Genomic DNA, 23,125 nt, shown 5'->3' with positions numbered 1-23,125 from the left:
TAATCAAAAATGGACAAGCAAAGAACACAAAAATGGAGCACCGGGCACACAGAAACACACAGAAATCGAAACAGAAACAGGAATTTGTCGGCCGACAAATACACATATTTGCTCCTTTCCTCCTTCTTCTCTTCTTCACCAAATCAACGAAATAGAAACGAATCGAAGGAAACAAGCGAAACGAGTGAACGGGAGGTCGTTTCGGCCCCCGATGTGCGCAAGAGACCGAGAGAGAAGGATAGAAAAGAAGAGCGTTGCCCCTTCCAAGTGATGAGAGTAAGATGACCGATAAGACGCAGACAATTAGAGTAGTTCAATAGTACTGGGACTCTCAGTGTTCTACTCGTCACACCATCCTGCACCAGCCGGTCTGTTGTCCGTGTGCGCGGGTCGGCTAACCGATTGAGTGGTCCCGTCCCTTCAGCGTCTTGTTGTTTATGACATGACAGAAAAGAAAGAAAAATGGGTTTGGGAAGAGAGTAATTAGCTACTATTAGACTTCAGTTAGGCTCAAGGTTACAATGTCTCTTTTTACACAACTTTCGGAATTACGAAGAATAAGAATGGAATTGTATGAAATAAACGAAAAATTAAGTTGTAGCAGTCTACAGTCAAATTTATCTAACTGGATCGAAAATACGAATAAAAAAGTTTATAAAATTTAAAATTTAAAGATATGAATTTAAATTTTTTGCTGCTTGTGCACTTTCTCGTCGCGGTGTTCGGAAGTTGCACTGAACCTCACGCGCAAACTCTACTTTAGCCTCAATCTCGAAAACGATACAAAAACTAAAAACCGGAGAAAAATAATTTCATGAAAACCAAAGGCAACTAATATCAATAATAAATTCTATACACGAGCATTCATTCAAATCAGAGCAACAGTGTGTAGTAAACCTGTATATGAGACTTTTTCAGGAGGAGAAGAGGAAAAATATTAGAAAATAAACATAAAAATCACAGAGAATTTTGATCCATTCTCAAAAAGTTGCACTTTTTGAGAGAGAAATAGGATGAATAGAGAAACGAAAAACGAAAAACGAACTGGACTGAATGTGGTGTGTGATGGCAAGGAAGTCAGAAATTATGGAAAAATGACGATGAAAAAAGAAGAAAACCATTGACTAGGAGAAAAATACAATCAGTACATCAGGTTACATGAGAAGAGTGACTGAGGAGAAACATTCAATCAGTTAATCGACTCCCGAGAAAATTTCCGAGTTTTCAATAGCCGTTAATAGTTTCGATTTGAGCTCTTTGAACGTGGTGTATGGTGGCAAATCGAGACGATTGAAGCTGAAAACATTTAGTATTTAATTCTGAAATCGTTTCTGAGTATTCTAACCAAGTATGAGCCCTCGGCAACATGTCAGCACTACCCCATCTTTCGATTGTAAACTTCTGAAGACCATTTGATCCATACAATTCTCTGAATCCGTTCATAGGTACTCGAGATGTTCCAGATACGAATTGAAGTACTCTTGCTCTCATTTCATTATCAAATGATAGAATGCATTTCCAGAAATTGTGAACTACTTGACTGCTTGGTCCATATCCTCCCTTGTAAATTGTATTCGCTTTCCAGTCTTTCACATCAATCTTCTGAAGTCCACACATCAATAATTCGAGTTCATTGGCATCAAAGAGCCGGAGAAGATTCGATGGGACGACCTGAAAAAGAGAATATGGAAATGATTCTGTAAGCATGAAAGTTACGGTAACATCTATTTTCAATTTAACGAATTCCTCACCTCTTGTACTCCTTTCAGAATCTGATTCATCTGTTTCTCGATTCGATTCACAAATCTCCAACTAATCACCGCCTCAATATACTGTTCCTTGTTCTCTTCTGTCACTGCAATATTCGCTCCGTCAGGAATCAATTCCACGTTTTGAGTCTCTCCGAAAATCGAGTCATCTAATGAGAAAGTGAGCTCCAAATCGGCTGGATCATTATCTTTGACATAAATCAACGAGTTATAATATGCATTGTCAACTGATTCCATATCGAAAAGAGTGATCTTTTTGCCCAACATCATCTTATAAAATGGACGAATGAAAAAGGCATCGAGTAGTTTTCCATGATAGATTGCCATTCCGATGATTCTTCCTATGAAATGGAAATAGGATAGATGTTCTGGATTACATGCTTCCGAGTGTGGATTGATTTGAAGAGTGTAGTTATCACTGAAATTTTGAACATGGGTTAAACAAACGGTATACTCTTTTTGTCTGTTCAATTATGTACAGACTGGAAATCAAAAAGAGGAAAAAGGGCAATGACTCACGTGGCAGAGTACTCGAAAAGTCCATAATACGGGTTGAATATTTGATGAGAAAGTAAAAAGAACCACTCTCTTGTGACACCACCATAATCCAGTCCAGTCTCTCCAAAGAACTCGATCCATAATTTATTGCGTAAGTCGTAGTCTTTCTGGAAAAACGAAAGAAAACGTTCAGTATTGAAGATTAGAAAGAAGAAGAGTTCTTTTTGTGATTTCTTGCTCCCAGTAGGAAAAGTTTCCCTTTTTGGAAAGCTTACCTTATCCATAATATGTCGATATGAATCCTCGAAAAGTGTATCACGATGAACAACCATATCACATTTCCCACTATTACTATTAGGTTTCGGAAGACGGGAGCGAAGATATTCAACCTATAAATTCATTAAATGATCCATAATAATTCATTTGTTTTGATACCTTTCTCTTATAATCTCTGGAATACGGTACAGCTGGTCCAGCAATATTTTCATTCTCAAATCTAGGATCTTCCCATTGCGTCCGCCTTCTATTATGATCAATAAAGAAGACACGTCCATCGACATGAACTCGTTGTTCCCATCCTGGAGGTAATGCTCCTATCTCGTCATCAGTCTTTCCTCGAACCGGTAGTCTAGCTGCCACTCCTGTTCGTGGATCTGTCCATGTTGTCGTTTTTGTGCGATGATCAATGAAGAATGTACGTCCATTAGGTGCTACTTGCATATCCCATCCATCTGGGAGTCTCAACTCGTCTTCTTCTTCTTCTTCTTCGTGTCCACCGCCATGTTCGAAGTTCGCTCGCATCGCGTCGTCAATCTGGAAAAATGAATAGTTCAGAATAAGAGTTTGAGTTGCAAAGCAAGAATCCTATAGTAAAAATGTATTCTTTGAAAGTATTCGTACAATTATTTATACAGGCAAACAGACAAGACGAGACAAGTGAGATAATTCGGTAGATCAAAAATAATATAACTCTACAATCGCTTTGAGAATTGAGAGCAGCTATTGACAGCTTCACTATAGCACTGTTATGAGAGAGCATAGCTTCTAAACCTAAAAGTTATGTTCTCTCTATCGCCAGACGAAGCGATTTAACGACAGTAAACCAGAGCATAAACCTGGTCCATCCGCTTCTTCAAAACTAAACGGAAATCCACGGGATTCAGAACAATTTTCACGGAAAAAAGAAAAAGAAGGAGAGAAAAAAGAAGAATAATGGAACCTCCATCTATTCTCTTCTTCTCTTTTTTCGGGTTCAAATACGTTCAAAAACGGAAATGTGATGAGGACGAAAAAGACCTCTCACAAAAGAAAAAAGAGGGAATTTTAGGAGGTGAACCAAAGCGTTTTGACCTTTCAGAGACCATCGAGAATGAACGGATCCAGCAAAAGAGAAAAAGTACATTTTCAGACACGTCCATTATGTAGAAGAGCACACACACTCCTGGGAGGACGAACTTTTTGAATACAGGAAAAAGAGTGTACTCATTTTGAAATAGGTGCACCAGCAGTGGAAGTAGAAATAGAAGTGGAGAAGTAGCTTAATCGTTTTTACAAATATTTGAAATGGTGAACGTTTGGGATCGAAAAAAAGAAAATGATAATTTTAGAATATTTCATAATGATTATAGAATGAAGAAGTTGATGAATCATATTATTTGATACAGCAAGAACTTATCTACGATGCGTCGAATTCAGCAATTCAAGAGATTCAATAATTAGACTATTTCTAGAATCTCAGAGATTGCGTAACTTTTTTAATTTGGTGGACTAAACTGTAGGATTTTCTAATGAATGCATAAGAACCAAAATATCTGATTTTCACAATCAAACCAAAGTTAACTAACTGGTATACGAGCTTCTACTCGCTTGACAAAACGTTCACACTTTGCTTTAAAAAACTACAGTAATCCTTCTTCATATCCTATAAACTTGAACCTAACCACTAAACAGTAACTACAGAATACAAGAAACACATCGTGACGTGGCACACAGTTCACTTGTATCAAAAGTGAGAAAAATAGAGCAGTGAAAAGAGATAAATGTTCACGTAAAGAAACTGTAGAGGAAAGTGAAGACTAGAGACAACTGAAGAATTAGAGACTTAGAGTAGAAGGGTCTGCGCGTGTGAATACAAAAGAACCGGCTTGTTCCATGAAATAAGAAGAAGAAGGAGCAAACCGTAGAGATAGAGAAAAAAGGAAGAAGAGAAAGATGATGATGACTTGCAATAGACCTTACAAATATTTGTACAATCTACAGACAACAGAACAAAAAAATAAAGAAAGCGACGAATGAGTAAAAGTAGTAGTAGAAAGGAAGGCACTCACTGATTACTACTGATACCAGTTCGAAATGGAAAAAGGGAACAGCAGATGACTGAACAAAACAGAAGAAGAGGAATGTTTGGGTTTGTTTGTTTGCACTTGTAGATAGAAAATACGTGTGATTGCCGATGGTTATTTAACAAAACACCAGGTGTTCTATAATGGAGACAATGGTCAGGAGCATTGTATTGAAAGAGAGACAAAACTGTAAGCGTCAACTAAAGTGTGCATTTCTTTGAGCACAGGTAGACCGAGCTGCCAAATAACTTTGATTTCCTCAGTTGAACATTGCAAACACTTTTGAATATGCGTCATATAGTCTGTCTTATCACTGCCATGTTTTGAATTTTGAAATTTAGTAAGAAATTTTCAAATTATTATGTACAGTTTTGCTTTTGGCCGAATGATTCACTAGGCAGAACACAATTGAGCATAACTGGGCGAGATCTTACGAAACCTAGAAGAAAATAACTACAGAACTTTCAGGTTTTTGTTTCATAAATTTACTAACAAAGCTGAAGAGTCGAATGAAATCAATTTTCCTATTGACCACTACAAAAAATTTATTCTCTGCTAGCTCACTTCCATCTATGTTAGTAGTACTAATAATAATACTAGTAGTAACAAAGATGACTCCACCTCCCTTCGATATAAAAAAGGACCAGACGCCTCTATAATAAAGTGACCACTACTGAATAATAAGCCGAAATCATGTCACACAGAGGTACCCCTCAAGCCAAGTCCACAACAAAAATAACAATTATGAATAATGATGAACGCACAACAGCACAAAAAAAGAACAGCCGAACCATACACTTACAATGTCAAAAAATAACAATCATATACCAATTCGGCTCTTTCGGAATTTGAAATTTTTTGTTGTTTGTTGGTTACGAAGTAGCGAATTGGAATGGGACAGCTCAGAGAACAACAACGAGTGAAATATAAATATAGAATAAACAAAGTTCAAAGTTTCTATTCCATTTTCTACATTTGATAAAGAAAAGAAAACTAACCGCGGTCAACTCGTTACTAACGACTGTCGTATCGGATGGCTCATCAGTGACTTGACTCCGATGCTCGTAGTTGTCACGACGACGACGCGTCTCCTCGATAACTGATTGTTCCGTGATGGCGTCAGTATTGCCACTGGAAAGAAACATTGGGAAATGGAGAAATGGAGGAAGAAACATTTTGGTGTTGTCATTGTCAATACCATTATGAGTCAGTCAGAATACAATAAGCTATTCTCTTTCGTTGGTTTGGTCGAAAACTTTCAATTAGAAATCTAATTTTCTATGAGAAAAGAAAGAAAGTAAATACAGAAAATTCAACGTTTCTGGTGGAAAAACTAACTTTGGAATACTTTCAGGAGGAGTGAATTGAGTTGTTCTGAGAGCATGATTAATATAAACCGTTCTTCCATTTCCATCTTCTCTTTCTTCCCATCCTTGAGGCATTCCACTTGTCGTTTGTTGTAAATCATTTGTAGAATCATTTGGAGAGTTATCAGTTGATGATGGCATAAAATGAAAACTCAGGAAGAGGGAACCAATGCTTCTGAAATATTGCATATGGTCATTTTTAGTTATTTCTGATAATTTTACTTTGATTTTTTAAACTAGTTTTTACAAAAAAGTAAAACATAAGATAATGTAAAATACTCACTTTCCCTTCCCCGACGACCCGGCTTGCAATGGAAATTCTTCTGGATTCGGTGCTTGTGTTGAGATTCTTCCGTCATCCAGCGCCTTCCCCACAGATCCCATCAAAGAATCTTTTCTCAATCGATTCTCATCGTAAACTAATATTTTCAGGTGACAAGAACGTGTTACTCGGAATGTAAACACACTGTTCCACGTTGGATTTCTGGTCTGAAACTAGACAAGTTGGAAGAAATCGCTCACTTTCAGAACCGTACCTTTCTCTTTGTCTCCACCTGTACTTCATCAACAATATCTCCATTCGAATTCTCTAAACGAACCAAACAATACGGTGAGCAGACACCAAACAAGTCACGTTTCCCGAGTTTTGTACCACGCAACAATCGGACCCGTAGAAGTTCTGTTTCCTGAAAAAAGATAGAAGAATAACTGATATTAAAATGCATTTCCCAACTACCGTATTTCCTCTCTTTGAAAAAGCAAAACTCACATTATCAGTAGTTGATGGATATCCATGAACAACAGTCTGTACGACCATTATCCGGTCGAATTAGACCAAAAAATTACAAATAATAAAACAAAATGCTGCGTAATCAGCACATAAATTCTTTAGGGTGTTTCCACGTGGCAGATGTTGATGGTGACGTGGATAACTGAAAAATGAGAAATGAAAAGAGAGGAACACGTTGAAATTATAAGAGAGCAGTGACGTGATTCAGACTTTCTGATTATAAAATGATTTTAAAAAAGGGTGTGGTGGTAACCACTTTTCGGCATGATTTTGTAGTAGAAGAACACGCTTCAAAAATGACCCAACGGTCGATAGAAGTTGAAATGAGAGAGAGAAAATGAGTCTCGGCTCATTGGAACAGGTTTCGAGTCAGTTGAAAAATGAATGAGAGGAAATAGAGAAAGAGTGAGGGAGTTGAAGCTACATGGGCAAACATGTATCTTTGTTCTTTTTGTGTTTAGAAAAATAGACGAGAGGAAAGAGTAGAAGAGAGCTTAAATTAAGAGACATTTTAGAAGCAGTCGATAGGTTTGGATTGAATAAATGAAATGAGTTTGATTTCAGACAGAAATTCCTCAATTTTGAAAACCTCTGATACTGTAACTGTGGGAAAAATAGAAAAATCGAGGTCATGACAGTAAGACAGAATAACTCAGATTAGACTTGAAATGATAAGAAAAATTGTGTTGTGTTTCCGTCCTCCAACTTTTTGAATCTTTAAAAATTACATTGAAAATTGAGAATCTTTTTTGTTAAAAAATAAAAATAAAACTATCTCACAATAGATCTGAAAGCAATGAAGAACTTCTAAACATTATCACCGATCCATATCCAAAATTATCAATTAAAACAATGAAAAAATTAGTGAATTGGGTTTTGAATAGGGTATTCTTGGTATCAGAAATTTTGGAAACTGGGTATCAAAAAAGTAGAAATGGCCGAGAAAGTAAAACAAGAGAAAAGGAGAGATTGAAAATCAATGTTGATCATCAGCCTGTCCCTCTCTCTCTCTCTTCCTTTTCTCGTGTCTATCTCCTATTCCCAAAGAGAACAGACAGACACAAAAATCAGGTTTTTTTTGTTGGAAAAAAAAGAAGGCAACCAGTTATTTGTCGAAAAAAAAAGAAATGATAGGGGTCAAGACAAAAATATGACAAAAAGGTATAAATTATTAAACTTAAAAATATCGTTTAAGAAAAATATCATATGGTGAGAATAGGGAAATCTTATCAGTGACGGGTGGGAAACAACTAATAATCGCCTGGGAGCCTACTGGAATCAGAATCTATAGGAAAAAAGTGGGGCGAGAAAGAGAGCACAGAGTGAATGAGAAGTTGAGAGTGGACTTGATAGACAAGAGATTTAGAGAAAACGGGAGAAAAACCAACGGGTGGACACACAGAAAAGGAGGAAAGGAAAAGAAGGCGTTAAAAGAAGAAAGTAGAAGAGGATGATGACGTGAACGAGGAGAAGACGTATGCGTCTCATTGTTATTCCTCTCTTTTTCGTCTTCTTCATCTTCTTTTTTTATTGAAGAAAGAGTGATTAGAATAAAAAACATTTGTAAGTTTAGTCAGGGTCCGAATCATTCAGCTCGATAATTTCTTTGTGCATTTTCCGTTTTTTTTGTTCTGTTCTGTCCTGTAATAATGGGCAATTCCAAAGTAGTTAATAGGTGATAACTTCATGTTTAAGATGTGACTCATTTAGAAAAGAAGACTGAAAATATATTTGGATTGTAGGTGTTGAGTGATTTTTTATTTGAATTTCACAACAAATGAGTAGCCAAATGACGTCTGAATACCTACTTGCGTCATGGAAACCTTTTTGGACACTCCAGACAAAAAGTTACTATTTGAAGATGGACCAATTTGCTGTCTCACAGAAATATTCAACAAAAAACTGAAAGTTTATCAAGAGTGGAGATCTGCCATATTAATCTTTATTAATTTTTAAGGATTCAGGATTCACACCTATATTTCAATCCGTAAGCCGTGTGAAAAGTTGGCAGAAAACGGAACGAGTTGAACAATTTTCCCACGATACAGGATCAATCATAAGCGTTGTCAGAGAACTTTCGGAAATCTCTCGTTGAGAGTATTTCAAAGAGATTAAGGTTTTAGATGTTAATTCTGGAGTCACTACTAGACGATTCCAACAAAAAAGAGTCTCACATCTCCACTCAAGTAATTGAATTACTAGTAGACACTCATAGTAAGTCTCGAACAAAAACTAAAGTTTCAAACTTGCTCATATTACAACTATCATTCTTCCTCTCGGGTCCCCTTTTCTCTCCATTCTATGAATATTTTTCCTGGACTTGCGTTGCTCTTTTTACGTCATTCCTTTCTCTTTCGAAATATTGTCAATTGCCAAAACGACGGAATTAGATGATGGAAACCCTTCTGTTAGATGACGTCAGACAGCTAGCAGAATGAAGGATATTTGCAGCTGGCAATTGACAGATGGTAGATATTTTTAGGTTAATGGACTGAGGAGATGAAGATTTTGAAATTAATGAAATGACAGTTGAGTTCAAAGGGGAGATATTTCAGAAGCTTCATGATTACAGATATCAGGTCTCTCATTTTAATAGTTCAACTTTCTTCAATCTATTTTCAAAGCTAGCGTCTATGAATATACTGGATGGCCTAAAATATGAAAAACATTTTAACTTCGAAGATTTTTTTTTCAATGTTTGCAATTTCAAATAAATCGAAAAAATACCAAAAGTTTGAGTTTTCTGCCATAACCCGTCATAACACGTAGACGTTCCTGAGATCTAGCAGCCATCAATTCGAGGCAATCGAAATTGTCCAAATTCTCACTGGAACTAGAGCCAAGCTAGATGTTCATAGACATTCAGCCTCTGATCTTCTACTTCCTTTCTTATTATTCCTTATTCGTTTCTATTATAAACATAACATTTTCTTAGAAACAACTATTTTCCTAATACGTATCTCGAAGTGTTGATTTTTAAAGTAGGAAATTCAAAAGTTTAAGGTTAAAAAAAAGAAAAGAAGGAGACCAGTTATGTATTGAGAAAAAAGAGAAATGAAATGATATAGTGGAATGGGTCGGGACAAAAATATGACAAAAAATTATAAATTATAAAACTTGAAAATAGTAATAAAGGAAAATATTCTCAGGCAAAATCATATGGTGAGAGTAGGAAAATCTTATCAGTGACGGGTGGGAAACAACTAATAACCGCCTGGGAGCCTACTGGAATCAGAATCTACAGTGAAAAATGGGACGAGAGAGAGAGCACAGGGTGAATGAGAAGTTGGGAGTGGGCTTGAAAGACAAGAGATGAAAAAGGCAGAAAAATCATCGGGGCACACATACACAGAAAAGATGGGAAGAAACATGATAAGAAGTGATTAGAATGAGAAACTGTGAAATTTAGTCAGAATCCGAATCGCTCAGCTCGATAATGTCTTTGTGCATTTTCCGTTTCTTGTTGTTCTGTTCATCCTGTAATAATGGACAATTTTTTAAAAATGAGTAGTTAATACGTGATAATTCCATGTTTCAGATGCGACTTATGTAGCAAGTATATAGCAAATACCACCGGAAGCCATATCTCGTTTCTACCAAAATTCTCTACTTACATCCGTATCATTTGCTTTCCGCTTCTGTTGCTGCGTTTGCTGCTTATCTCCTCCACTTCCTTGCCTGAAGAAAATAAAAAATAAGAAACTAGGGATCTAAAAGTAGGAAAGAAACGACACCTGTTTCCTCTCAAAGTTCTTGAAGAAGATTGCTCTTTTGTGTCCTGAGCAATTATGTCCATTGCGCCAAACAAATTGCCATATTTTTTCACCAACAAATTCGCTTTCTCGTTCCTGAAATGTGTTTTAATGTGAGATTTAATGTGTTTTTTCACGTGGATCTTTTGTTTGGAGAAGGATAGGTTGTATGCTTACAAAGGGAGAAAGAGAAAGAATTAGAAATTCGAAATCGAATCAGACTGTCAGTGTGAAAAACATAACGTTTTCTGAACTCTGAACAATTCATTTAGATGGCACCGATCCTATCCAAATAGGAGAAAACTTACACTTTGATAGCAGCGAATGCTTCCTGTAACGAAGTTCTGGCCATGAATGTTTCAGTGGATCTATGCTTCTTCTCAACGCAAGTAGCACTGAAGTGCTGCAAGTGTTCGAGAAGTTGTTGCAGAGTCAATTTCAGAGGGTTTCCCTTTTTCTGAACACGAACTCCCACACCAAGTATATCATTGTTCTGAAATTACCAATTCCAATATATGGAAGGCTATTCCGATAAACTCACTCCTATTAATTTTTTGATCAATCCAGCAACAACATCACCCACTTTGTGGCACTGATCGGTGTCTTCAATAAGTATTTTCAGAGCGTCAATTGCGAAAGTATCGTCTTTGTTCGGAAGTCGGCAGAATAGTGATCGAACAAGTCCTGCCCATGGTTCACGGTCTGAAAAGAAAAATCCATAGCACTTTGAAGAAAGGATATTACTTCAACTACGAGAACATAGATAACTAGAAAAACAGTGTTTGGGAAGGTTCTTACATCGACATCCATCAAATTTCAATTATCACTTACCCATTCTCTTCATCATCAGCAAAATATTGGCGATTGCCTCATCATGAGCTTTCGCATCCAATTTTGGAATCGTACTCAGAAACCACTCAATTGGAACACCATCAGCGTGCACTAGATGCCAGAAGACCCATTGCGGAGTAGTTGCCCATTCGACTGAATCCATTACCATTTTTGAGAACGACTCTTTCCGGAAGATTTTGATTTCTTCTCTGAAAAAAAAACATTAGCTGATAATTTCAAAATATTTAGTCAGATGTGCAATAGTACAATTCTGAATATGTTGTTACCTGACAATATCACTGATGAATGATCTCAACTGAACTGCATCAAAGTTTGCACACAGTGTCGACAACAAGGCAGGAGTTCCCATAACCTCTTCTTCAAATTGTGAGAACACAAACGGAACAAGGTATGCAAACAGTCGATTATCCGTCACTGCACATAACTGAAGATCGGAAGCAAGCATCTCATCCAAAACTCTTCCACTCATTTTTGCAATATCTTTATAGCATTCTATGGCTTCTTTCGGTCGTGAGCCATATGTTCCTTTGATAAAGTAGAGAAGAACGTAGGTTAGAGATGAGTCCTTTTCACGCATTGCAGCCATCATTGTTGTCATTATATCTCTTGCAGAATCGTCATCATTCGGAGGAGAACAAAGAATTCGAAGGAAAGAATAAATTGGATGAGTGAATGATTCTGATAAATCTTTTTCGTTTTCTGGTAACAGTGATTTATCGTCAACGACTACGGATCCCATGATTCTTTGAAGACATTGACCAGCAAGTTCTTGCTGTGCTTCATCGAAGTTCTCTTCCTGGAACGAGAGTATTATTGTATATTCATGAGAAGATAGAGAGTATCGTTCTTGAGTTTCGAAAAATTGATTCCAGCACCTACCGTATTCAACATATGCAGTAAAAGTGCTTCAACAGTTTCACATTTATCCGCATCATCATCCAAATCTTTCCATTGTGATTTCAGGGTTTCCATCTTTGAAGCTATCTCTCCTCTCAACAATTTGATAGATGAATTCAGTTCTTTATCTTCTTTATCTTTCTTGTCTTTTTCAATTTTCTCAAAATCGACTGCAGCTGCTTTAGAAGATGATGGCTTGTCAAGGGAAGATGATTTTTCTGCAGATTTAGATCGTCTTTCAGATTTATCTATTTTTTCTGGTTTCTCAGAAAACTCCGAAGTGGATGGCGACGTTGTCGGAACTTTCGGTACAGGTTTTGGATCTTCAGTTGGCTTCTTTCTTGGTCGAGGTATCGGAATAGCTCCACTTCTGACGAAATCAGGGAATAAAGATCTGAGAAGTTCCGTAACTTTTCGATCAATTTTACTGTTTTCCAAAATTTGCGCAAGATTATGTTGAAGACGATCTCTACAGTATCTCATTGCGTTGTTCACATTTTTACGAATGTATTCTACATTTGAAGGAAATAGAACATCTACACTTTTGCATAAATATTCTAATAAAGAATTGGCAAAGTGAGAACAATGAGAACTTTGCACAATAGAATTTTGATGAGGAGGAGATGGGGAGAGGAAGAGAGCGTATCTGAAAATTTTTAAAATGAAGTTCGAATAGTAATAAAGAGAACCAACCTCACAACCGATAATGGAATTTCCACATAAGTGAAATTCGACGGATTCCTTTCGTCACAACCAAACCAATCAGCGAACAAACAAAGTTTCAACCATTGTTGCTCTGGACCAGGCTGAAATTGAAATATATAAAATAAGTTATATCATTAATAAACTTACAGGCGCGGTGGAAACGATCAAGTGAAGTAGTTGAATCCGATTCTCGAACGCACTTGGTGGAGCCTTAGCTACATCTAGCTGCAAGTATAGAACGTGTCGAACACATTCTGCTCTCAATGCAGGACCATCATTTCCACGGAAATATTTGTTAGCGAACCATGAAAAGTAAATCAAAAGATTCTTTCCACCACTGTGTATCATGAAAATAATCTTTCGCTCCAATTCTATGCTTATTCTGACATGCTGGAGATAGTGGTTCTTTCCCCAGTAATCTTCGATCGATGCTACTCCATAACTTGCAGGATTCGTCAGAATATCCTTCCAAATTTCCTCGATTTGTGGGAGTTTTGCGAGTCTAATCAGGACTAGAACAAAATCTCTTCCTAGTGTCAAACAGTCCATTTTCTTGTTTCTAATCACCCAACAAACGAAATCAGTCAGTGATTCTCGGAATGTATCCTGTGATGTAATCGGTGCGGGAGTATATGAAATAACGGAAGATGTACATATTATGATACTTCCAACAAGTGCAGCAGCTGTTCTTTGTGATTTGAACCATACATCATTTTCTCGAACAATCGCGGATAATCTCGCAAACATTCTTTGCTTCGATACGTTGTCAAAACTTCCATTTGCGACTCTGAAGGCATTCATGAGAACATTTTCGATTTGTTTCACATTTTGACGAATTGCTTCTCGAATGAGACGGATCAACTGCTCTTTGCATGCGAGGTGAATATGTGGCCAGCATTCTGGAATGAAAAATCCGTTGAAATTCATCAAGTTTGGTATTACTAACCAAACAATATCATATTCATATTACACAGTGCATTGTGCCAATAATCGACACCTCCTCCGTTTATGAAACGAACCATCTGGAATGAGGAAACGTTTTATATTCATCAGAAATGACAAATTCTCACTTTTTGATACAAATCTACATTTTCACCACTTGTAAGAATGTGAAACATGACTCCTATAGACTTCGAATCGTGTTGTTCATCTTTCAGGATCAGGATATCGATGACTTCCTGAAAATTTAGTTACAAATAGTATTTCTTATTGACATTATGGTCTTATACCTTATCAGATTTTCCATTTATACGATTGTCCAGAGCGATTGAGTCGTTTACTAGGCGAGAGATAATTTCCGGAGGCACTTCGCTTTTCATGTTGATTTTCATCAGTTTTTGAACCCTTCTTGCGAATTGTTCATTCATTTTGTTGGGTTATTCGAACTGTTTTATCAATTGATTGATGATAATTCGAGTTTTCGACGAATTTCTCGTCGAGAACCGAAAGGATTTGTTCGAAACTGAGCGCGCACTCCAATTTTCGCAGGAAAAAAATTGAAGAAAAAATGAAGTGCGATAGGGCGCAATTGTTTTTGACGCTTCAAAAAAGTTGCGCTTGGCGTCCTAAAATTGTTTGTTTCTTTCCTTGCATTTTTCATTCTCCCTCATCGATTTTCATCTGATTTTCGATTTTTCGGGTAGTTCTCGTTCTGATTTATCAGTTTTTCTGCGTATTACCGCTCAAACAAGCACAATCGTTACAAGATATCGGTTTTCAGGGATGCCTGTCCGTGTGGCCGGAAAAGCCATTCGTGACTTAGAGTATCTCCATTCTAAGGTAATATTATCGGATCTTTTCGATGGAAACTCTCCAAAGATCTACAAAGACCTCGAGAGAACTTTGGAGGCTTCCGAAAAGTATCTGAATGACAACGACACCGTCATTTTCGCTTCCGCCACCTTAAAGCGAATCCTCGTCATTATCCAGTGAGTAATTATAACAGTTTACATCAGAAACATCAATTATATTGGAACTGAACTCATTCCAAACAATAATATTTAGTTTTTTTTTGTTCTTAGCAGGTTTATCAAGATACGAATTGTCGGTTTGTATCCCGTTTTGTTTCAGAGAGTCGAAGAAACCCCTTCCTGGTCAGTACTGGAATCCGATCATTCTCCATATCAGACGAATCTGGGACTATACAGCGGATCGTGTTTGTCACGATTCAGTTGACACATTCGCACTTCTTCTCGAACTCCATCTGAGACAATGTGTTGACTGTTTGGATAGACCAGCGACAGATAGCCATGCAAATTGCGATTGGATAAATGAGATCACTCAGTGGCTGCTTGAACCGACATCTCTGTGCCGCTCTCGTTTTCGATGCATAACTCATCTCGTCGTTCAATGCCCGACGTTGAGATTGAATTTGGGAGAGGATTTCTTTCACCGAACATACCCACTTCTCTCGAATCCAACGTTTTCTTCTGTGATTTTCCAACTTATCGTGGATAACATATTTGATAGAGACGAGTTGTGGGATTATCATTGTGAGATGTTGCTGACTTCCATCGATGCAAAGCTGATCAAATCTCGTTTGATTCCGATGATTCAGAAGTATCATCCATCGAATACAGCATCGACGAGCAAACAGAAACAACAGAAGCCACTCGAGTCTGATACTGGTGTCAAATTTCTGAATCAGCTCCTTATTCAGTTGAATTGTAAGTCTGAAGATACACTATATTTTTATGATTTGACGTGAAAAATATTACATTATCAAATTTCAGCACCGAGTTCCCAGAGTGACTTGCAATCTCGGCTCGAAATCGTGCACGCTCTCGTCGTCACCACTTGGCCGAAGAAGAAAATGAAGGACAACGAACCAGCGAATCTCATTGACTTTTCCAACTGGACTCAATGCATTACCGATGACACAATGAGCGCAGCAATAGTTCATGTGAATACCGATGTTCGACTTGCTGCTTTCAAGCTGGTTGTAGAGAATCCTCGTAAAACAATTGCATTCAATGAAACTGATATCGAATATATCAAGACATTCCTTGCATCAAATATGACAATTCAAAGTCCAAGTTCTCGTCAGCAACTTATCGCAGCATACAAATTTATGTGTCAGAGAATGGGTGCTTCTGCCGAGGTTCCGATGAAGACTGTAATGCCGACAGAGTTAGATTCGGATTCATTCAGTCCCGATTCGTCCAGTTTCGAAAGCCGTGGATTGTCAAAATGGAGATTCGGAAAAGATGCGAATTTACACCCAATTCCAGAGTCTTATATTGCATTGGCTCGTTGGATGGCGAAACTGGCGTTCGAATCGTTGTCTCCAAAAGCAAATTACTATAGGAGAATCATGGCATTGATGCAGATCGACACACTCTTCACAAAAGAAAACTTTATTACTGACGGGAAGAATCTTTTCGCTGATAAATTGAATCTGGATAGCACTCTTGGGTCTGATCGACATAAGCTAGTTCTTGATTGCCTCGATGATTCCTACGATCTCGTGCAAACGATTGCACTGAGTCTATTGAAAAGACTGGATTTCGGGAACATCAAGATGAACGAGGAAAAATATTTGAATGATGCTGTTGAACTGATGACTTCAACTAGATCCAGAAATGCGACATCAGCTGGATTCCGGATGCAATACTACTTGGCAAGACAGCCAGAACGATATGCAGCCTGTTTCGAACGGTTCATGGATGATCTGAAGAAAAGAGCAGAAGCGGCCGAGATAGATCTTGTAATTTTTTGTTAAAAACATTTTCATCAAAATACCTATTTCAGCTGAGCGTCACAACTCTGCCTGTCCACTCGATTTTAAATATGATCGAACTTCTTCTCAAAAATCCATCAGGACTTGAGGAAGATTCAACGGAATTCTACCGTAATCAATGTCTCGATAAACTTCTTCCAATTTGCCACAAAATCGTGTCAATTGTTTCCCCGGTGGTCCACAGCTTGTCGCCTGAAGGGTGCATTCCTGATGAAATGCTACGTACGATGTGTGGAAAGTCGACCGACAGAATGGCTGAACTTTCTCAACACTTGTTAGTGTGTTGCTGGAGAGCTCACAAGCATGTTTCCGGAATTTTCTCGTGGGTGGTTGAAACAGTAAGATATTGCAGCGAATAATATGTGAGCTTAACAATTTTATTCCAGCTTGCACCGAAAGAGATTGTCACGAAAGAGGAAATCGAAGCTATCGGAACATTTTATTGGACACAACTGACAGAATGTAAACATCGCGGAGCTTTTGAATCGGCTACTGAAGGATTCTCTCAGCTTTGTACATTCCTTTGGAATACCACAATCGAAGGACTTCCGAAGCCAATGGAATGGTTAGATGAGATTCTTTCTGCGATTCGCGGAGAGAAAGACCTCACTAACTTGTGTTCTACTAGGAGAAGTGCTGGATTACCACATCTTGTTCTTTCGATTGTGGCAACCGAACCAAAGACAAATGAGAATGAAGCGTTGACCAAAGCAACAGATTCATTGCTGAATATGGAAGGAAAAGCAGCTGAGTACCGAGTTCATTCGATGAATGTTATGAAGACTATGATTCAAAGTTCAACACTCCACGAGAGAGCAGTATACTGTTATGGAAGAACTCTCCGTGTGGCTATTGATGCTTGTCGTGCTGATTGGAGTGAACGGAATGCAGCTTCTCAGCTATTTGCTGCTCTTCGCACTAAAATTTTTGGAGTGATGAGGTCTGCACAACGAACACTCTCTGTTGACCCGAAGAATCGGAAGAGTAACTACGAGTTCTTCTCCAAATTCCCGAGTCTTTACAAGTTCCTCTACGATCAATTGCAAATGGAACAATCCGAATTCTCATTGCTCCCTCCATTGGTTGTGTTGAGCCATCTCTACACTCCATCATCGTCTTCTGATTTGTATCCATTGGGTTCGTTCATAAAACCACTTCTTGTAATCGCTCTCCGGGATAAAAGAGAGAACATTCGTGCTCACGCCGTCGCTGCGATTCTTGCAATTTCTGATGTTTACGCGAAAGAGGATTTATGTCGATGGGTTGGACAATTCGATTTTAAGAACGCTCGACAGAATCACATTCACAGTTTTTTGTTGCTTCTTGAAGGACTCGGAGGATATGTGGAATATGTTGGAAGAATCGTTTTCATCGTGGAAAATATTTTGGCCTCTTTGGAGTTCAAGAAATGGTGTGATTTCAACATAAACCAGCTTCTTATCATCGCGAATGCTTATGGACTTGAATATGATGTTGATGAGATTACAGTTGATCAAGTGTGCCTCTCGAAGCGGCCTCTCGCTGTGAAAATTCTTGGTGATCGCGATGCATTCAAGTCGGAGATGTGCCGGATGCTCAGAAATGTAGATACAAGGCGAGAAGTGTACCGAACGATTTACAAACAAGGATGGGACTCTTGCAACAAGGTAAATGAATGAACAAATAACATTATCATTTCTGAGAATTTTGAACTCAAAATACAATAAATTTCAGTTCCTTCGAGCACACATCATCAATATCGCGATAAAAGATTTGAGTAGCCCAGATATCCAGCAATGCGACGCAAAGAGGGTTTGTTAAAGCGTACAACCCTAAAAAATTGCTAATTATTTGTTTCAGATCATGGAAATCCTCACATATGTCACCGATGAATTCATGAGCAAAGAGAATGCTCAAAAAATGGTGGAAGTTGTCGAAAAACGTCTCGAGGATCCTGAAAACAACTGGACATTGTATGTTCGAGGAGACCGGTTCTGGTTCTTATTTCATCAAATCCTTTTCAGGCCGTCGACAATGGCGTATGCAACAAAACTCAAGTATGGAAACTATTTGTATCCGGATTACGAATTGATCACTTGGATTCGAGAGAGCTATGAGTTGGATGATCCAGAGACGAAACAGGTTAGTTTTGAGAATTTTGTGTGTGTCCTTATTAGGAAACCGATGCATATCTAGTTGCAAAAATAATTATTTCAGATTGCCTTGGATGTCGGAGGCAGGTTTATTTATCGAGTGCCATCAAAGCGATCTTATACAGGTACTTGTCACTGTTCACAGATAATAGTGTGTTGAATGAACATTTTCAGATCAAGAGAAAGATCTGATCGCAGCCGTCGCACTCTACCTCCAAGATGAATCGGACTTCATTCGACAAAGAGTGCGTTTCAATACTGGTTATTTCCAAACACATCGAAATTCTAATTTCAGACGTCGTGCTACCTTGGGCATTTGGTTCGAAACAGTGGAGACTGTGAAATCAATCCGGAAATTTGCCGGCTTCTAATCATCAAATGGTGTCTCAACGACGGAAACGAGAACCTCGAACGTTTCTCGACGGACAAAAAGAGACGAGTAGAAGATGTAATTTTGGCATCAAGCGCAATTCGGTGGCCATTTCCAAAGAACCAAACCGAACATTTGCAGAGAGATGATCTCTTCGATGCCTGCGCGGTTAATCAGTTCGAGGAGTACCAACTGTTTGGGGACATCCCTATGTACGAGGTTAGCATCGGTTTCAACGGATACAACCAGGAAATGTACGACATCGAATACTAAATTATTAACACATCACTCGATAGCTTTTTTGTTTTCTCTTTGTTGAATTGTGATAGCTATTTTTCCTTTTTCTCGCCTCTCTACCCCCAGTTCACTCTAATTTTTGTTTTATATGATACGATAATCTCTTTTTATTTCTAAATCCAAAATCAAATCTCAATGTTCACTGTTTCTGAACAATTACTTCATTTTATTATTTTTCATCTTATATTGTTTTTATTTTTCAATTTTCATAGATTCTTCATCGGTTAGCTGTTCGTTCTCATCATTAAGTTCCCTGTTATTTTTCATACAATTCCAATCACTCAAAATCTCTCCTTGAAACATCAAGGCAAGCCATCATTTATTCGGTTCTTCAAAAATATAGTTCTCTTCTCAGTTTTTATGATTACATTTCCTATTTTGAGTATAAATGTTGCTTATAGAAAAGAAATTGAATACATAAAACTGATGATTCACAGCAATTTTGAATTAACGAAAGAGGAAGTCTCTTTTCTTATTTATAACAAAAAGTTCATGTTGCATTGAGAGTTTATTTCATTTCTTTTCATATCAATATTGATAAAATGTTGCCTATAAAAAGATGGGAAAATATGAAAACAAGAAAAAAACAAACAGAAAATTTAAAAATTGAGCTCGGAGCTAGGGAAAGATCGCCAGCAACCCGATATGAAGTAGCAGGAAAGAAAATGAATTGGGAAATAATTTGAAATTAGATAAAAAGTTTAATGACTAAAATCCATTGATTGTGACTCCGTTGTCGTCGGCTTGAGCTTAAAATTCAGAAGATTTTTGTGATGTTCCGGTAAACTCGAATAAACAGATCAAGATTACTGTTGTGAACTACAGTAACCCAATATGTTATTACTACGAAGCACAGCACGTTTTTTACAACCGCGCTCTACCGAAACTGAAGAAAATTGCCAGAAAAAATACTTTTTCTCAAGAAGACTTCGGTGGAGCGTAGTTGGAAAAATGCCGTGCTCCGCACATAGATTGAACTTAAAACTACAAAAATGCTTACCCAAATCAAGTTGCCTAACCAGATCACTCATATTTGTTGTGATTTGATCTGCAGCATGAAGTAGATCTCCTTGTAAACTTGTCGCTGGAAGACTTCCAGCACGGAATGCATTCGCAACGTTTGAATTCACTCCTGTTAATTGTTGATCCGATGCAAATGGTAATTGAGATAAAGAGGCAGAAGACACACCTCCAGATGGTTGAGGACCCGTCTGAAACATTTTTTCTAGAAACTCACAAAAGATCAAGAATATAAATTTTTAAACTCACATTCAACTGTGCCATCAAATGTTCCAGCTGCATCATCAACTCTCTTCTTCTCTGTTGCATTTCGAACATTTTCTCCTCTAATTCCATTTTTCTGTCTCTTAATCCAGCTAATCCATCATCTGACGTCGTCTGACTCTCCAGTCGTGCCATTTCTCGTACCATCATTGAATTCTCTTCTTCCAATTGTGCTATTAATGTTCGTTCATCTTCAATCATTGAGCTATTCATACTTCGACCATTTGATAGAGGATACTGAAAACATGATTATTTTTAGATACATTCTATTTTGAGCTGTCAGTATCTCGTTCATCCCATGAAACACATCTTACTTACATCAGCTCTTCCAGAGAGTTTTGCTGCATATCTAGCAATCAATTTATGCTCATCATCAATAACTCCTCCGTGAGATGCCTGCCCAGGTAGCAAGACTGGAGACGTCGGCCAATCTGCCGATGACGTGGCAGCATGTTGCCTTCTGATTGTAGTTGGAGTGGCGGGGACGATATTATTCAAGTTTAATGGGCGTGTTGGCTTTCCAATGGGAACACCGGTTGTATTCAGAATATCAATGTTGGCATCCCCTGATGACGTGGCAGGGATGCATTGAAGACTTTTATGGATTGAGTGAACAAGTTGTTTAGCAGGAGATTTCTGAAAATTTGAAGTATTGAAAACAATTTCTAAAATCAAATCTTGAACTTACATAACTAGAATATTCTTTCATTTCGTGTTCATTCGAGTGATTCTGACTCGTTCTTCCTCTCCAAAAACAGCTTTGACACAATTGATAGTTGGCACATCTCTGACATTTATATCGAAATCCAGTGAAACTTCGAACTTGACACGCATCACAAACAACTGGATGATAGACATTACTGACTGCAGCCATTCGATGAAGTAGTGGTAACCACATTATACACGGAGGACAGGGATCACTGAAATAATTGGAAAAGTGAGGATTCTGATTTCATGAAAGAACGATTCCAGCCACATACCTGAGAAAAGTATCCAAGAAAACATTGAGTGACACCTTCTCATCTTTATGAAAACATTGAGAAACTGCAATTTCAGAAAATCCAAAAGTTGGAGCCTCAAACACTGCGGTGGTTAGAGAAAGTACTTGTTGAAGGAAATCAGTAAATTTGATATGATCCATTAGTCCATTCGAGTCGGCGATTTGAGAGAATATATCTGAAATTTCATGTTTCAAATAACCTCTTTTCCCCAACAACAAGAAAACTCACATCTCAACTTATCAACCAACTTTCCGGCACATAATGTAGCGAGAGCAACTTTTATCGAGAAAACCGTTAATCGTCCAGTATTTTGTCTGAAATATAGTTTGATTCAGCCTAGATTATGTCTGAAAAAGTGAACTCACTTATCATAAGCACCCAATAAAAATGCGAGTAATAGTGAAATTGAAACGTCTGTATCCACGTGTTGAGATGCCACTAATCTTTTATTTAAATTATGAAAGACAGTGGTGAGGAGGAGTTCTGCACGTGAGGTTTTGATCTGGAAATTAGGAATGAGATGGATGAACAGACACACAGACAGACTGACATGCAATCATGTTTAGAGCTTCAGATTCAGATTAGAGTATAAAAAGATTGGAACCATGATCTGGGGTTTTGAACTCGAGCTCCAGGTAGCGTGATTCAGAATCCAGAACTCTAGATTCCTAACCCGTTTTATAGAAACAACTTACCACAGTATGAAGAGGTAGAGCATTGAGTCCATTCTCTCGAAATGCTTCAATCATATTCCATATATCGACTAGATGAACTTTTGTCTTTTGTTGTATAAACCGCAGTTTACAGGCGGCTCGATACGTGGCAAATCGGATGGAATCAAAGTCTTGGAGGCCTGTAATTCAATATATTGAAAGTCTTAATTCGATGAACCAAAACTAACGCATTTCATCAATCAATTGTTGCATTTCAGACGCCACAATGGGCGGTACAGAATGCATAATGTGTTCAGGAGACGGTCCGTTGACCTCTCGTGATCCTCCACCGTTTGACCACATTTCGGAGAAAAACCCAATGTCTTCTGGAATAGAAAAAGTGGAATTGGCGACGGGATTCGAAATGCAGAAATTGACGTGAAAGAAAACGGAAAAATGAGGGAAAAGAGAAAGAGAAAAGACAACAGAGAGGACGGCTAATGGGTTTTGCATGCGCACTGATTTGCTCCGCATTACATAAACAGGGGGGACAGAGGAAATACACAAGTTTGTTTCTGGCTTATTGGTACGATTGGGGTCAGAATTTTTCTGGTTTTCAGAATATTTGCTCTATTGAGAATTGGGGTGGAGTGGAGAAGATTTCAGAAATATTCAAA

At 37.9% G+C, this 23,125-nt stretch overlaps 4 protein-coding genes across 4 annotated transcripts; 1 reads left to right on the top strand and 3 right to left on the bottom strand.

The window, feature by feature from the left end:
• Positions 1-1,193: 1,193 nt before the first annotated feature.
• GCK72_001244 (uncharacterized protein) lies at positions 1,194-6,793 on the bottom strand (the record flags this gene model as incomplete). Its single annotated transcript, XM_003111361.2, has 11 exons — positions 1,194-1,296; positions 1,346-1,671; positions 1,752-2,187; positions 2,289-2,434; positions 2,543-2,656; positions 2,703-3,080; positions 5,608-5,740; positions 5,948-6,151; positions 6,260-6,465; positions 6,513-6,662; positions 6,746-6,793. 11 exons carry the CDS (start codon positions 6,791-6,793, stop codon positions 1,194-1,196), a joined length of 2,244 nt encoding a protein of 747 aa, XP_003111409.2.
• Positions 6,794-10,171: 3,378 nt separating this feature from the next.
• Positions 10,172-14,339, bottom strand: GCK72_001243 (uncharacterized protein; the record flags this gene model as incomplete). The annotated part of the gene is made up of 13 exons (XM_003111099.2): positions 10,172-10,243; positions 10,381-10,444; positions 10,501-10,614; positions 10,827-11,011; positions 11,060-11,220; positions 11,350-11,558; positions 11,637-12,166; positions 12,250-12,913; positions 12,961-13,073; positions 13,120-13,871; positions 13,919-13,994; positions 14,043-14,150; positions 14,202-14,339. The coding sequence occupies 13 exons, from the start codon at positions 14,337-14,339 to the stop codon at positions 10,172-10,174; spliced, it is 3,186 nt and encodes a 1,061-aa protein (XP_003111147.2).
• A 355-nt stretch (positions 14,340-14,694) lies between these two features.
• On the top strand, positions 14,695-19,486 carry GCK72_001242 (uncharacterized protein; the record flags this gene model as incomplete). Its single annotated transcript, XM_053722890.1, has 11 exons — positions 14,695-14,900; positions 15,043-15,638; positions 15,705-16,678; positions 16,723-17,049; positions 17,098-18,357; positions 18,425-18,502; positions 18,551-18,663; positions 18,715-18,832; positions 18,908-18,968; positions 19,018-19,088; positions 19,139-19,486. The coding sequence occupies 11 exons, from the start codon at positions 14,695-14,697 to the stop codon at positions 19,484-19,486; spliced, it is 4,152 nt and encodes a 1,383-aa protein (XP_053591535.1).
• Positions 19,487-20,218: 732 nt separating this feature from the next.
• GCK72_001241 (uncharacterized protein) lies at positions 20,219-22,811 on the bottom strand (the record flags this gene model as incomplete). Its single annotated transcript, XM_053722889.1, has 10 exons — positions 20,219-20,259; positions 20,511-20,721; positions 20,780-21,031; positions 21,113-21,430; positions 21,483-21,714; positions 21,775-21,970; positions 22,024-22,109; positions 22,161-22,297; positions 22,491-22,648; positions 22,697-22,811. 10 exons carry the CDS (start codon positions 22,809-22,811, stop codon positions 20,219-20,221), a joined length of 1,746 nt encoding a protein of 581 aa, XP_053591534.1.
• Between the last annotated feature and the right edge of the window lie 314 nt (positions 22,812-23,125).

The sequence above is a fragment of the Caenorhabditis remanei genome, chromosome I, assembly GCF_010183535.1.
Source record: "Caenorhabditis remanei strain PX506 chromosome I, whole genome shotgun sequence".
In the NCBI taxonomy this organism is placed as follows: Eukaryota; Metazoa; Nematoda; class Chromadorea; order Rhabditida; family Rhabditidae; genus Caenorhabditis; species Caenorhabditis remanei.
Note: the sequence above shows the minus strand (reverse complement) of the source record. Positions and strands in the feature narration are given on the sequence as shown.